Genomic DNA, 14,772 nt, shown 5'->3' with positions numbered 1-14,772 from the left:
AAAGCACGTCCACCGAGCCCTTAAGTTGAGCCTCCTTGGCCACAAAAGAGTTCTCCATGACTCAGGGTCCGGGAAACGGTGTGATCATGCATCCTCTCTGTCTGCAGCCTTTGAAGGTGGTGGACCCGGATCACCCCCTTGCTGTGCTGGTCCGTAAAGCCCAGGCCGACAGCCCCGCCCCCACCCCCCCTGCGGCAGATGGCACCGTGCAGCCCTCCCAGGTGGAGTACACCACTGACTGTGAGTACCTCGCTGTGCACCTCCCGGCCTGCAGCCCACTGCAGAGCTCACCCAGCAGGGCAGCACGACAGTGTGCATGCAGCACGCGTCTCTGGTAGAGGTTCTGGGAGGACTCAGTCCCTTGGGTCTTCATGGTTAGCCATCCTCGGCATGAGGCCTCATCTTTTTGTTTGTCACCTAATGCTGACAAATGGCTGCTCCATGTCCAGCATCATCTCTGCCTTCCGGGAAGGATGAACAAGAAGGGTAGGGAAGGAAAGCAGGTTCTTGGGGACTTTGCCCTTCTTTGAAGACCCCCTCTTCCCCCCACCCAAGAAGCCGTGCTTGGTGCCTCCCTTTGACCCGCACAGACAGGACAGTGTTGCATGGTCTCCTGGCCTGCACGGGGGTCTGGAGTCCAACATGCCGCGGCCCTAACCAAAGTCGAAGCTCTGTTACGAAGCCCAAGGAGCGCGGACGCTGGCAGGCTTGCAGTGCTGTCTGCATGGTTGCTTTCCTGCAAAGGACACAGCTCAAGCTGGCGTGCGATGTGCACCTTAGAGTCCCAGCTAGTTACAGTTCCCACCTGTTCGGGCTGCTTGCTAGCCTTTTGTCTTTTTAATTACCAGAAGATTGTTAATGGAAGGCAAATCTTGAGGTTCTATTCAAGTAATCATTTGAAGGTATTTGATCTCGGTCTCATTATCCGATCTTTTCAAAATTGCTCAGAAGTTCAGTGTTGAATAAGAGCAGAGGCTTTAGGATGGCTGCAGGGATTTGTTGTCCTTCACCTGCAGATCCGATCAGATGATCCGTCCGTAAAGCTCGTCACCATTAGAGGGTGGAAGATCAGTCGGAGATAATTCTCTTTTAAGACGTAGGCTGCTCATTATGCGAGCGTCTGTCAGAAAGAGTAGCCAGGCCCCCCTGCGCCCTTCTCCTGGTGTGGCCCGTGGCAGCATGTGACTCTGACGTGCCGAAGTAACGTTTGCAGACTTTACAAGTCAGTGACTTGAGGGAACTCAATGCATGTACCCTGAAAAAGCCTCTTAAAGGACCTGGGGTTTGCAGTGCTCACGACGGGGAGTGCTGTGTGGAAGCAGGGCCACACAGGTGAACAGGAGTCGGGAGTGACCGTGGAACATGGCTGAGCGGGCTGTCCCTCGGCTTCCCTTGTTTTCCTTTTTCAGCCCTGTCATCGAGTTTCTGCAAGCTAAACACCTTGCCCGTGTGCACCCACTAGATGTGAAGGTATTGAACTGTCTTGCACGGAAGACGAGAGGAAATTCGGGGGCAGGGTCACCATCACCCCGTCATTCACTCTGTTTATGTTGGAGCTTGTACCATTAAGCATCGAGGGTGGTGGTGGGCGGTGTGTCTGCAGCCCCTGCAGCACCCCGGGGCGGGGGGGGAGGCGCCTGCTGTGCAGCAGTCCCAGTGGCTGCTCTGTGACTCAGGCTCCTTGCGGGCTCCCAGAGCCCCATTGACGCCGGTTCCTCCTTGGGCAAACATCAAGTGCACCAGGTGCGACTCCCCGCCTGGACCCTGCCCACCTTCCCCTGGAAGCGCTCCAGCAGGGGGCGCCAGTTAGTGACCACTGTGCCTCACACAGTGTGAGCATGACAGGCCGTCTGGGACTCGAGCCTGATGTTACAGCCTCACAGCTCAGCTGTCTAAGCCAACAGAGATGAGAGAGTCCGTGCTGACGGGACCCGTGGCTGCTTACACGGGGATCGCGGCTGTGCCAGAGGCAGGGACCGGAGTCCAGATTTTCCGGAGAAGCAAGAAATCTAAAACATTTAGGGGAAATATCTCAATTTACAAATGTTGGCAATGGGTTCATATTTTGTAAAAATACAAGGCAGTCCAAGAAAACAGTGGGCAAGTAGGTGCTGCTTGTAGGCATTCCTCTGCCTCCGGTCTCCACTATGCCTGTGGAAGGGGTCATGGGCGTGGGGGCAGCGGGCTGTCCCACAGCTTCTCCGGAGACTGCTCAGCAGTGGTCAGTGCTGCATAGAGGCTAGGGAGGTGGGCTGTGAGGTGTCCAGGTTGCATGCAGAACCCTCGTTACCAGGAAGCAGCCAGGGTGTGGAGATGGACGCCTGAGCATGGGCCCTCTGAAGCTGGGCTGTGCAGAGGGAGAGGGGCCATGCCTGGTGGGGAGTGAGCGTCCCCATGAGAGCCCCCCGAGAGCACCCGCCTCAGGGTCTCCACAGCAGCTTCTGTCCGGGGTCTAAGGCTCGTGGGGTGAGGCAGGAGGCCTGGGTGGTTAGACTCACTAATCCAGTTTCTAGGAAGAGCCCCGGGCTTGAACTTGCCCAGCGCAAACACGTGTGAGCACCTGTATTCAGGTTTTCAAAGATGTTTGTTTTCACCTGCAGGTAGATTCTATGGTTACCTTGGCGGGGGGGGGGGGGGGGACAATATGGAAAGTTTGAAAAGGAGGCCAGGGAAGGGAAATGAGTCCTATTAGGTAGTAAGTGAAATGTTACAAGGGAAGACCTGTCAGGGCCTGAGGCCGTGGTGGTTTAAACAAAGTTTGGGCTAAGAACAGACCTAGAAGTGGTACCCGCGGACCTGAAACGTCTCGTACCGTGGACATGAGGTGTGCCATCGGCCAGTCGCATGGGACTGCCACCTCCCTTCCGGACGCTGTGCAGTGACTGGGTGCTGGCGCCCCGGAGCAGAGTTTGGGTGGCGTCTGTGACTTGACTGCTCTCCGCCCAGTTCTCCCTGGTTCCACATGGTCTTGTAAGCAGTTGGCCCTCCACCGATTTGTATAAATTCTAATTAAATGTGTAATTACAGTAGTTTCACTGGAAAAAACTGTTTCAGAGGAGAGCTGTGCCGTTCAAGGAAACAGGCCCAGCGAGCTGGAGAGGAGCCTCACGGCCCTGGTGTGCAGTGCACCAGGCTGGCAGCTTGCCCAGCACACACAGCGGGGCCCCCTTCAAAGGGGGCGCAGACGAGAGCCCCGAGATGCACGACCAGAAGCGGGTGGGGAAGGCACCGGGGCAGCCTGTGGGGAGGGGAGTACCTGGGGATGAGCCCCGCCTTTTACCCAGCAGCCCCGCGGCTTCCAGGTTGAAGGTGCCGCGTGGACAGCTCTCAGCAAAGTGAGGAGACCTGGGCCGGTGAGGCATTCTGTCCTTTAAGCCAACAGATGACATTAGATTGCTCTAGTAGAAAAAGTAAAATTATGGAGGGAGCAGAAGTGTCTAACACACACCAACAGCTTTCATAGTCAAATAGGGGAAAAAAGTGCAGCAGAAACACAGGCCGCAGTGTGAGTAATTCAGAGAGGTAAACGTGGCCGTGCAGTTTTTGTAAAGGCTTCCCCTTGCGGCTCCCCCAAACGGCATTGTACCTGCTGGCTTCAGAGCCCGAGCGCCGGACAATGCGAGCCAGGGTCGCCCTCGCGCCAGACTGCAGCACACGCGTGCAGGGTACAGGACTACTGCAGTCGAGAGGCCCACCCTGGCCGGCACACGAGAACACGAGAATTGCAAATCTTGGGTACAGTCAAGGCTTCTGGGCTGTTGAAATGTCATTTCACATTAACAAGCTTGAGTTCCTTCATAACAGTAGAGACTGAAGAAGAGCAGCTCCGCGGGACCTGCGGTGCGATTTCCGGCTGTGCCGCATCCACCAGACCTGAGGGCGCACATGCCTGCAGTCCACGCCCGCAGCACGGTACTCAGCACAAGCCAGATTTCTAGTGCTGGGGGGGGAGCGAGATGCCCCTGTGCCCTTGGGAGAGCGCAAGGGGACAGCTGGCCGCGCGCAGGGGTGGGGCCGGGTGCGGAGGAGCAGGTGCAGGAGGAAGCCCTCAAGTCGGATTCAGACTCGGGGGGGGGGGGGGAGCGTCTCCAACGGGTCAGGTGAGAGACGACCTGCGGAGTGGAGCTCCGCGGGGGGCTGCTCCGTCGCCGCGTGTCTGTGCCTTTGGACCATGTGGCTGACTGTCCCCTTCCCAGAGAAAGCGCGAGAGGGATGGCATGCCCCTGTGAAACTGCTGCAGGGTCCCGAGGGAGCTCTGGCAGGCCCGTGATGTTAACACGCAGTTTCAAGACCATCTGTCCGCTCCCCGCCAGAGCCTGGCGACGCTGGGGCCCGTCAGAGCTGGGGTCACCCAGCCTTTCCCGCTCTTTCTTTAGCATGTGATTAGGGATCACCTCAGGCCATTCCTTGTGATTGACTTCTTGCTGATGAGAGATTTTCTTGGATAGAGGCAGCCTCAGAAGAAAAGCGTCTGTTTTTATTTTGAAAGAATTTTTTTAAAAGATTCTTAAATACAGACGTAAAACTAATAATTTCTTCCTTTTATCAGCTTGACAGTGATTTTCTGTTACTTGGTTGTTTCCTGCTATTTAGCTCTAAGTTTTTGCCGAAGAGGGTCATAAATACAGTTAGTTATGCAGGAAACAGTAATACTGAAGTACTGGCCATTGATATAGCAGGCAGGTTTTTAAAAATAAAATGCCAACCTAGTTTTTTTTAATGTTTCTTTCTGTAAATAGCTGAAGTGAAATTAAACTACCGTGTGACTAGACTAGATATTTTCTTGCTTCTGCTGTTTTTAAGTGTGATTTTGCTGTTGTTGTTCATGGCATTTCTTTTTTTCTGCAAAATCATGACCTTGAAGTGCTTTACTTACCTTCTAAACCCTTTTTTTAAAAAAATGCCTTTATTGTAAGTGAAGAGAAATAGAAGCAAGAAAGTAAAAATAGTACCCAAGATTCCACCACCCAGAAATAGACATTTTTACTATGAGGGGAGCGTCCCTGACGCAGTGGGAAACCCTGACGGAAGTTGGGGGGGAGGGCAGGAAGCTCCTGGCTGGGGATACAGAGATGGGCTTTGTGCGGAACAGGGATTAGAAAGTTGGATGTACAGATAGAGATGTTTGTGTTAAAGTGGAAGTAAGCTTTTTTAATTTTACTCCAATGTAACAGAAGAACCTATAATCAAAAATTAAAGTAATTGCTGATCTTCAGATAAAAGTTTTTTCCATACCTCAATTCAGTTCTGGAGATTAGGGGAATGCTAAAGAGATTGAGATTGTAGATTTTTTTAAAGCTCTGTTTTTATCTTAGATGTCATTAATTAACTGAAACTGGAAGAAATTAGAATACTCCTAAAATCCCTTCCTGCCCCCGCCCTAACTCCTGACTTTTAGGAAGCAGTGTGTTTGTGCTGTGAGAGTGTGAGTATGCTGATGGTGTGCCTGTAGCCCTCGCCCCCTGGGCGGGTGGGCCTCCGTCAAGGGTTAGGTTTTCACCGGGGCGCCTCTGTGCGTCCAGGTCTCATGGACTCGTGTCGCGAGGGTTCTGTTCACGCATTCTCACATGCTGGAGGAGTACCCCCCTCCCACCCGTGTGCCCCCCCTCCCACAAGCAGACAGGAGAGCTTGTCTGGATATAAAGTTCTTGGGGAGTATCTTCCTTCTCCGAGATCTTCGTAAGCTAGCGTCCAGCCCGGTCCTTCCTACGGCAGAGAAGCCAGTCGTGTGCGGTTGTTAGCGGCTTGGTTCTCACTCATTTCTCCCGGACACCGTTCTCAGAGCTCGGTCATGTCGGCAAGCGCCTTGGCGGAGAGAACCGTACGCAGGCCCAGTGCCTGGAACCCAGGGGCGCTGCCAGGTGGGCTGTGGACTTGGATACGTTGCTGTGAAGAGGAAGGGGCCGGCTGCAGCTCCTCTACCTCGCAGCTCGGCGGGGGGGGGGGGGGGGGCGGGCCCCCCCCGGCCGGCCCCCTGGGGCCCCCCAGGGGGGCCCCCCCCCCCCCGTTGTCCTGGAGCATGTCCTGCCCCGTCTCAGAGACTCAGTTCTCCATCCTCCATCCTGGAGGCTGTTTTCTGTCGTGTGTCTCTCATCATCTTTTCTATTCCAGTTGTTGGCTTCTCTGCTTAAAAGACATCAGTTTCCTTCTTTTGGATCATCTTTTTCTTCTGTGTGTATCATTTTCTCTTTTTTGTTTTAGTCTGTTTCTCTTTTGCCTTCAGCCTGTGGGTCCAGCCATCTCTGTCCACCTTCTGCATCAGTGACTGGTTTTCTCAGTCATACCTCTTCTGTCTGTTGCGGGTTGTTTTTTTTAAGAGATTTTATTTATTTGAGAGAGAAACAGAGAGGAGGGAAGGGCAGAGGGAGAGGGAGAAGCAGACTCCCCGCTGAGCAGGGAGCCCGATGCGGGACTCGATCCCAGGACCCTGGGACCATGACCTGAGCCGAAGGCAGACACTTCACCCACTGAGCCACCCCGGCGTCCCTGTCCGTTTGAGTTTAAAACGTGCTGGTTCTGTAAAGGTGTGGCTTGGGACCTCTGTTCTCTCGGTGCAACAGCGGGATGTGCAGACTTGCCATGAAGGTCCCACCGTCACTTTTCAGGTCCTGTGCCACGGGTCCCGCCATCTCTGGCACGGCCGTGCACCCTGCTCTTGCAGCTGGTCGGCAAGCAGACAGGAGGCCGCGAGGGGGCGTGGCCGGGCTCCAGCAGACCAGGCTTCAGGGACGCCCAAACTGGAATATCATAGAACATTTGTGTCATGAAGTGCTCTGGTTTGTTTCCGACCACTGAAACATGTAAAAACCGTCGCGAGCTCTCCCACGCTGCACAGAAGGAGGCGGCAAGCCCAGTTAGGACCCAGCTTAGCTCGGCCTCGGTCCGGCTCAGGGATGGCTTGCTTTCCTTTCCTTTCCTTTGTGCTCCGTGGAATTCTTCTCTCACCAGATTCACCTGTGGCTCTGAAAACTCCACGCTTGCTTGCGTTCTGTTTTCATGCAGGCTGCGGTGGTCGCCGCCCAGCTCTCGTGGCCCGCATAGCTCTGCGCCCTTTCCTGGTGGTCTCCTGCTCACGCTGGCGGCTCTGTCCAAACCTTTCGTCCGATGCTGTAGGCCCTTCCTCCTTGACACTGTCCCCGCCGCCTCTGAGATCCTTTGTCTTCCTTTCCAAGTGCAGCCTTCTCTGGAAAGCCCATTCTGGGCTCTCCTGTGAGATACTGAACGTGCCCCCGAGCAGGTGTCAGAGCCGGCGAGCCCCCACAGGCCCTCCCCACGTGTCTGCAGGCTTCTCCACCCTGCAGTTCAGGTTGCACACTTGAGCCGCTCCCTTTCTTCACCCAGAACTCTCTGGAACCTGTTTTTATGTAACAGGCCTCCAAACCTAATACAGTATTGAAAACTCAAAACTTTTTATGTGAGGGTCACTGATGATGACTTTAAGTAATGGGTAGAGATAGACCTTTCTAGAAGGTTTTATTTGCCAGAAAGAGAGCGATTGCTTTTAAACACTGGCCTGAAGTCCCTGGGTCCCGTATTCATAGGGTTAAAACTGAGTGGTTTGAGTGGTTTTTCAGCTTTACAGACGACATTCTTCATCATTGCAGAAGCTGTTCAGATACTCCTAGTCTAAGGCTTTGGTGACTGAGACAAGTCTCCTTTCGTTTGGGGAATTTTTTTTTAAGATTTTTATTTATGTGAAATATAGACAGCGAGAGAGAGAGCGCAAGCAAGGGGGGAGTGGGAGAGGGAGAAGCAGGCTCCCCACCGAGCAGGGAGCCCAACACGGGACTCCATCCCAGGACCCTGGGACCATGACCTGAGCCAAAGGCAGATGCTTAACCAACTGAGCCACCCAGGTGCCCCTAATTTGGGGAATTTTTTTAACACTGGGTCATCTGGAGGTCAGGGCTCCTCCTTGGCGTGAAACACAGTCCCTCTCAAGTCAGACCTCCCCTGGCTTTGCTGACGGTCTTCCCTAGTTCATGCCCTTCTCACAGGGTTTCACATTCTCTTGGCCATTCTCAGTGTCTGGTTTACTTCATACCCTCACTTGCTGTACAGAAGCGGCAGGAGGACAGGCCTGGTCTGTCATGGATACTGCGGGGCCTCCAGCCCCTAGACGCCTCATTCCTACAAGGATGTATTTATTAATAGTGGCTGGATGGACACACGCGGTAACACACTGAGGAGGAGCGGGAATGATGCTGTTTCCCCGGCATTCGGGGGGCACTGGAGGGTCAGATACTAGTCATCTCTTTGATTGTAATTAGGATACTTTAAAAATTACTTGAGTCAAAGTAATACACTTTCAAGTCATGTAATAAATGCTTTTTATGAGAAGTATTGGTCAAACGCCCCTTCCCCCCACACACACATTGTTTCACAGTATTTCCTTTTAACCATTTGTCTTTGAGTTCTTGATGGTTACCCTCTAAGTCATGGGTCTGTAGCGCTGTTTCAGGATTTATCCACCCTGGGTTGGATTCTCTGTTGTGCTCCCACTGTGATGGATGATAATTGAGCGCACTTGTGCTCTCTCACACCCCAGATTTTACTTACCGTAAGTGTTTCATCTTTACTTTGGTTACTTTGTAACTTTAACTGATACACTTAAATCTCTACTTCATTAATCATCAAAATTCAAAAGAGAACGATACAGAAATGGCTTATCAGTCTCCTGCCCTGAATCTCTGTAAGTCTGGGGCCTGTCTTTATGCCCTGTGCCCTGCGTTAGAGTAGCCCCAGCTGTTGGGTGCTGTAGGCAGTCAGCCAGAGCTGCCGTGACCTCCAGCCCGGCATCTACAAGGCAGCTGGGTGTTGGGCCGCCTCCCCAGCACATCGTCGTTCGGACGTCTCGGTAGATGCGGGCACGGTAGACGCGGTGCACGCTCCGGTCTGCGTTGGGGTGATGTTCACAGCTGTGTTTGCTGAGCGCCTTCCCCCTGCACCTTTGTGAAGAGGCCGTGCTCTCAGCCTGCAGCCCAGTGCTCTCCAGCCTCTCGCTGATGCCCCAGGTTACTGCCTAAGCTTCCTCTGGTGTGTGTGATGTTTACTCCTGTACTTTGTTTAGCATGCGCTCAGGTGGGGTACACAGGAACACAGATGTTTTAGGGTGCCCTGATTCTGCTCTCGCATGCGGTAAGTGGTTTGGACCGGTCTAGAATTGTGCGTTGAATACTGTCTCTCGGGCTTTGGAAGTTCTGGGCCACCATTTTCTAGTGGCCCTTGCTGCTGCAGAGAAGCCTACTGCCATTCCACGTCTCATCCTCGTGCGTGTAACTCATAGTCACTGAGCAGATTGGCATTGTGCTCGTGCCATGGTGGGAATAGCAGTGAACAAGGTTCCTTCTGTCGCGGAAAATCATGGAACCGAGAGCCTGAGAGGAGGTCACCGTGCCGGTGGGCACTGTTGGGGAGGCCCTCCAAGCCGGAGGCCCGAGGAGAGCAGAACCAGGGAGTGGTGGGACAGAGGGCAGGGAATGTGGCCTGAGCCCTGGGTGGGGAGAAATAGGGTTTCCGGGAGGCGGGGGTTGCTCTTCTGTCTGGTCCAGGCAGTGCTCCTGGAGCTGTAGAGCAGGGGTCTGGGAGGAAGTGTGCAGTGCAGCTGACCCACCAGCAGGCACGGCGTGGCCATTCCCTGAGAGAGCAAGTGTGTGGGGAGGAGGCAGGGATCCTGATCTGGACTCAGCCCGAGTGAATTGTTTATTAGACGTCCCAGTGGGGGTGTGGAGTGGGTGGTCAATGTGCAAGTTCAGCTCAGAGCTGAAGGTAGGAATTCTGGAATCATCAAGCACAAAGAGGATTTAAAGCCATTAAACTCACTAGGAAGGTCCCTGGGGTGCATGGGGAGGACCGTCTGCAGGTCCGGGGGAGGCCAAGCTGCTCACCTGGTCTTGGGCGGGGCGGCGGGGGTGGTGGCGGTGAAGTGCAGGCCCAGGGGCCGTGTCATGGCCGCCGCCTGCAGCCGCTCCGCCAGTCATGCTCCGTCGTCCAGACGTCTTGTATGAGTAAGATAGATCGGCTCCACAGCACTCAGTAAAGGCATTTTCATTCTCAATACAGACCCATGTTGTCTTCCCCGAACTGCTGCTTACGGAGAAGGGATTGCTCACCAGCCCCCTCATCTCCCAAGAACCCTTTTGACGCCAGGATTCTCTTCCGGGAGTTAAGTTTATATGAGATTAAGACCACATAAGATATCAGTAAATTGGCTCTGATTTTTGCAGGAAGCCAGTTGTAGAAGGGCTTTGGAAGGAGATCAGGTGTGTTGATCTGCCCCCGTGTTACGTGGTTCTGTCCATCTCTAAGCAGCTGCAGTCTGGGAAACAGGTGCTCCCGAATGTGCCTTACGCTCTGAAGTAGCTGGATTCTTTGCATAACAGCTACGTCTGCCCTTAGGAAACGTCTGCCATTGAGACGTCTTTCTTGGATTTGTCTGGAGTAAGATTGGTGGTGCTCATGATGCTAATAATGCCATTGGCATTCATCGTCCTGTGAAACTCACTCGCCTCTCAGACATTCAACCTAAAATGTGGAGGACAGCAAGGCTGCTGAGGTGTGTTATGTTGCGGACGTCCAGTGGTAGAGAGCGCGGTAGGAGCCCTCTGGGACTCTGCACCCTATCATGACAGCGTGATGGTGAGCTTAAGGGAGCTTGGTCTTGGAGCACCAGACGTCTATATGTCCTGTCTGCAGTCTGGTCCAGGGATCCTCAAAACTTGGTGTTCGTGAGAATCTCTGAGTTGGGGGGGGGGGGTGTATACAAAAAAAGTGTGCACTCTGGCGACCGTTTTAAAGGGTCTGTGACGTCAAGCTCACGGCTTCAGAGGTAATAGGGTGAGTCCGTGTGCCCGCGTACCTTAGCACGAGGCGTCAGGAAAGGCTCCCGGGCCTTGCTGTCGGCTGGTGTCGCTGGCTTCGCTCATTAAATGCTGGGCAAGTGCCTGCCATCGGCTGGGGGCTGTGGGGGCTGCCCGCCACTGCTCTTCAGACGTGGAGCCCTCGGACCTGGCGGTGCCTCAGGCAAGCAGGACCCCCTGGACTCGGCCTGGGATGGGGGAGGTACTGGCGGTCAGACTTTGGGAGCTGGGGGGACGCGTCACGCGGAGGACACTGCAGGATGTGCCGGCATCAGAAGTGAGGGAGTGAGGCGCTCTTCTTGGGAGTGGGATCCAGAGGTGGTGTGACAGGCAAGGCGTGGGTGTCGGGCTGCCGTTCACCGCCACCGTCATACCCCGGCCCCAGAGTTGGGGACCCTCTCCGTGAAGGCTTTTCATCCCTGGCAGTCCTCAAAGTGAGGCTCCAGCTGAAAGGGGACTTGGTAAACCTGCCGCGGTGCCTGCATCCCACAGCGGGAGGCCTGCCAGCCAGCGAGCCACCCCACATCTCACTAGACAGTGACGTTGGGTGGCTGTCAGCATTATTTTTAGATAAATGGAGATTGTCAAAATTCCTGTTCACATTTGCAAAGTGTGATGAAGACTCTGCTGGAAGGCTCACCGCGTGTATGTCGAGAGGGTAGAGCAGATCTCCTGTGCGCGTCTGTTGGGGACACTGGCTCAGCGCCTCTGCCCCAGCTCGACCCCCTGCTGCGGTCCCGGGGCGGCCCAGGCCGAGGGCGCGTTCGGGTTCGGGTGGGCTCTCGTTTTCCTATCTGAAGACCGAGCCGCCTCCTTTTGTGAGCTCCGCTGTGCTCTTAGAGTTTCTGCTTTATCTTAAACAGCGTCTTCACGTGTCCTGAGGGTGGATTCCCGAGTTAATCTGCTCGCCTGCCAGGAGCGCTGTTTTTAACACTTTTAATTTAACACGATGGACGGTTCAGGAAAGCCCTATGGACTGATGGTTAATCTGCATACAAGTACTTCAAAGCGATGGTACTCGGTTTTGAAAACCGTTTATTGACTTCTGTTGCACGAAGAATGCGTTACACTGCGATTGCCTAACCTACACTGTTAGTCCAAACTTGTGAACTGTTTTATTTTTATGAGTTCACGTGGCTCACTGGTTGCGGCTATGATTTAAAATGTACTTTGGCTTGTTTTCAGGCAGGAGGCTGACTGTCCAGGACAGGAGCCAGTGTCTGTCCTTCCACTGAGATGTGACACTCTGGACGAGACAGTAAATGTGTCCTGTCCCCTCTCCTGGAGACCCTGGGCTGCACACGGGTGTTCTCCGAGGCAGGTCACGGTTATGCTCTGTTCTCGCCAATGCCACATTGTCTCCTCCTCCGTGGGGTGGTTCTGCCTGGCGGCTAAGAAGGGGGACCCCGGTAGCCTGACTGCCTGAAGTCGCAAGTGGGTGGGACCTGTCATTCCATTCTTGCAAGGACTGCATTGGATTTGACAGAGGCTTAGGTTTGTGTGCGATCGCCTGGCTTGGTTAGGAAAAGCTTCCATTGGAACCACTGCATCTGTCCGTCAGTCCGATGGACACTGTGTGCTCCGTGCTGGGTTACAGAGTGAATGTGCCTTTCCTGCCATCCCTGCTTGCCCCTGCCTCCAGCCGGTGGTTTTAGATGGGCCCCGCCTTCCTGCAGAGACGTGATTGAGAACGCTGGGCAAGGGTCACGCCACCAGGATCTGGGGCCACGTGTCTATGAAAGCTCAGGGTGTCGTTGTGAACGTGTAAGTGCGGTCGGTGCCTGACATCAAGCGAGGACAAGCTGGGAGCTCACACTCTCGGTGAACAGAGTGAGTCGTTAGCAGCGCCATTTCCCCGCATAGCACACGTCCCTGGGAACCAGGGTCACGGTGAAGCGCCCGCTCTTCATATATGTTCTTTTAAAAGTGAATTAATTGAAAATCAAAATAAAGTCCTTTTTTTTTTTTTTTTTTAATTTATTTGAGAGGGAGCGAGAGCACAAGCAGGGGGAACGGCAGGCAGGGGAGAAGCAGGCTCCCGCGGAGCAGGGAGCCCAATGCGGGGCCCCACCCCAGGACCCCGGGATCATGACCTGAGCCGAAGGCAGACGCTTAACGACTGAGCCACCCAGGCGCCCCTCAAAATAAAGTTCTTTAATTGGAAAGATCTTTTCACCATTCTCCAAGAAAAAGGAAATTAAATCTCAGTGCAGTCAGAACCATTTGCATATCCACAACAGGATTAGAAATAAAATTCTTAATTGGATCATTGAATCTTAAATGATTTAGCTGGTTTTAATATTTTTCCATAAAAAAAAAAGAAAGATGAATAAGCGTATAGGACTTTTAATTACTGGAATGGTGGGTCACTGCCCTGCGGGCACTTGCATGTATACCCGGACTGTGTAGGAGGCTGTCGTGAGTCACTGTCTGTGACAGCAGAGCTGTGTCCGTGGGGATGTGGTAGATACACCGCTGTGCATCGGGGGGGGTGTGTGGCGGGGTGGTTACAGAGCGCAAACGGCTCTGCAGATGCGTGTCGCACGAGGGAAGGTTGCCAGCGCTCAGCCACGCACTCATCGAGAGCGGACTTCTCATGGGCATGTTTGCTGCCCCTTCGCGGTGTGTTGTCCCCGGGTGTGTGTCCCCACATTGCCCGCTTCCTCCAGATCACCTGTCCCGTGGGCGGCCTTCCTTGAATCAGAAACCTCTAGAAACGGTGTGGTTGCGACGGACGGAGTGACACTGCATGTGTCTTTCCACAGCGACCGTGGCTGCCGTGTACTACAGCTACTACATGTTGCCCGACGGCACCTACTGCCTGGCACCCCCCCCGCCGGGGGTCGACGTGGCCGCCTACTACAGCACCCTGCCTGCTGGGGGGGCCGCCGCCCCGCCGCCCCCTGGAACCACGCCCCCGCCCCCCCCAACCACAGCAGAGACGAGTAGCGGGGTGACCGCCACCCTCACCACAAGGTACGCCACTTCTGCCCATAGCCGGGCACTTCTGTGTTCTTGGGCTGGGGTCTTTGGTCTGGCTCTCTAGCAGGGTCTCTGTCACGTGAGGGTTTAAGTGTCCAAATAGCCAAGTTACGGAGCTGATAGCGCAACAGAAATCGCCACGACATGAACGCTTAGAAAATTGATTCCCAGTCAGCACCCCACATCACTCCCAATTTCCGCATCCTCAGCGCCCCACTCCCCCATAACCCCTACATCCTCAGCACCCTACAGCCCCCATAACCCCCATGTTCTTAGCACCCACACCACCCTGACCCCCTGCATCTGGGCTTTCTGATGTTCTAACATCTCAGTTGGGCAGTTCTTCGTAAATTCAGGGGGAAGTGAAGCTGCAGTTATTTGCAAGAAATGCAGAATTTTATAAAATCGATGGAAGTGACTCCCACAAGCTGTAGGCAAATTGGGGCTGGCTGCCAGACCAGCTGAGCGTTGAACAAAAGCGACAGTGGGGCAGGGACTGGGCCCCAACACCTGTCTTACACCTTCATCTGGGGTCTGCAGAGTGGGCGAATGCACTGTGGGTGCCTTGTCAGGGGCACTGGGTCCCTGCGGTTGAAATTTGACAGAACACTTCGGTGTTTCTGCAAAATGACCTTCCTTCTGACCGTGCTGAGAAGGGGGCATGAAACGAGGGTGTTGAAGTGCACCTCCTCTGTTTTCACGTGAAAAAGAATCAAGACGTGACTTATTCTTGGTTGCTTCTAAGAATTGGCTTATCACTGGAGGGAAATGTTAGGGGAAAAAATAAACCTGTTTTCATGTTTTTAAGTCTTATTTTCCATAAAACCCCATTTTTACCATTGGCAGTGATATTTTGGTCCATTTTCAAGGAGCTGACTTTGTTTGTGGTTGAAGGTGTGCTCAGTCTCCGTGTGTGTGTGTGTGTGTGTGT

The 14,772-nt window shown here is 53.9% G+C and overlaps 1 protein-coding gene across 3 annotated transcripts in view; it reads left to right on the top strand.

Moving 5' to 3' along the window:
* The window catches only part of SFSWAP (splicing factor SWAP), a 66,394-nt gene that overhangs the window by 15,518 nt on the left and 36,104 nt on the right, over positions 1-14,772 (top strand). For all 3 annotated transcript variants that reach the window (XM_025861624.2, XM_025861625.2, XM_073890404.1), the window contains exons 7-8: positions 108-240; positions 13,625-13,835. In XM_025861624.2, coding sequence (XP_025717409.1) covers positions 108-240; positions 13,625-13,835 — 344 coding nt within the window. The remainder of the gene's footprint in view (positions 1-107; positions 241-13,624; positions 13,836-14,772) is intronic.

This window comes from Callorhinus ursinus, unplaced genomic scaffold, assembly GCF_003265705.2.
Source record: "Callorhinus ursinus isolate GAN/ISIS: 27379988/994484 unplaced genomic scaffold, GSC_fseal_2.0 scaffold148, whole genome shotgun sequence".
NCBI classification, from domain to species: domain Eukaryota; kingdom Metazoa; phylum Chordata; class Mammalia; order Carnivora; family Otariidae; genus Callorhinus; species Callorhinus ursinus.
Note: the sequence above shows the minus strand (reverse complement) of the source record. Positions and strands in the feature narration are given on the sequence as shown.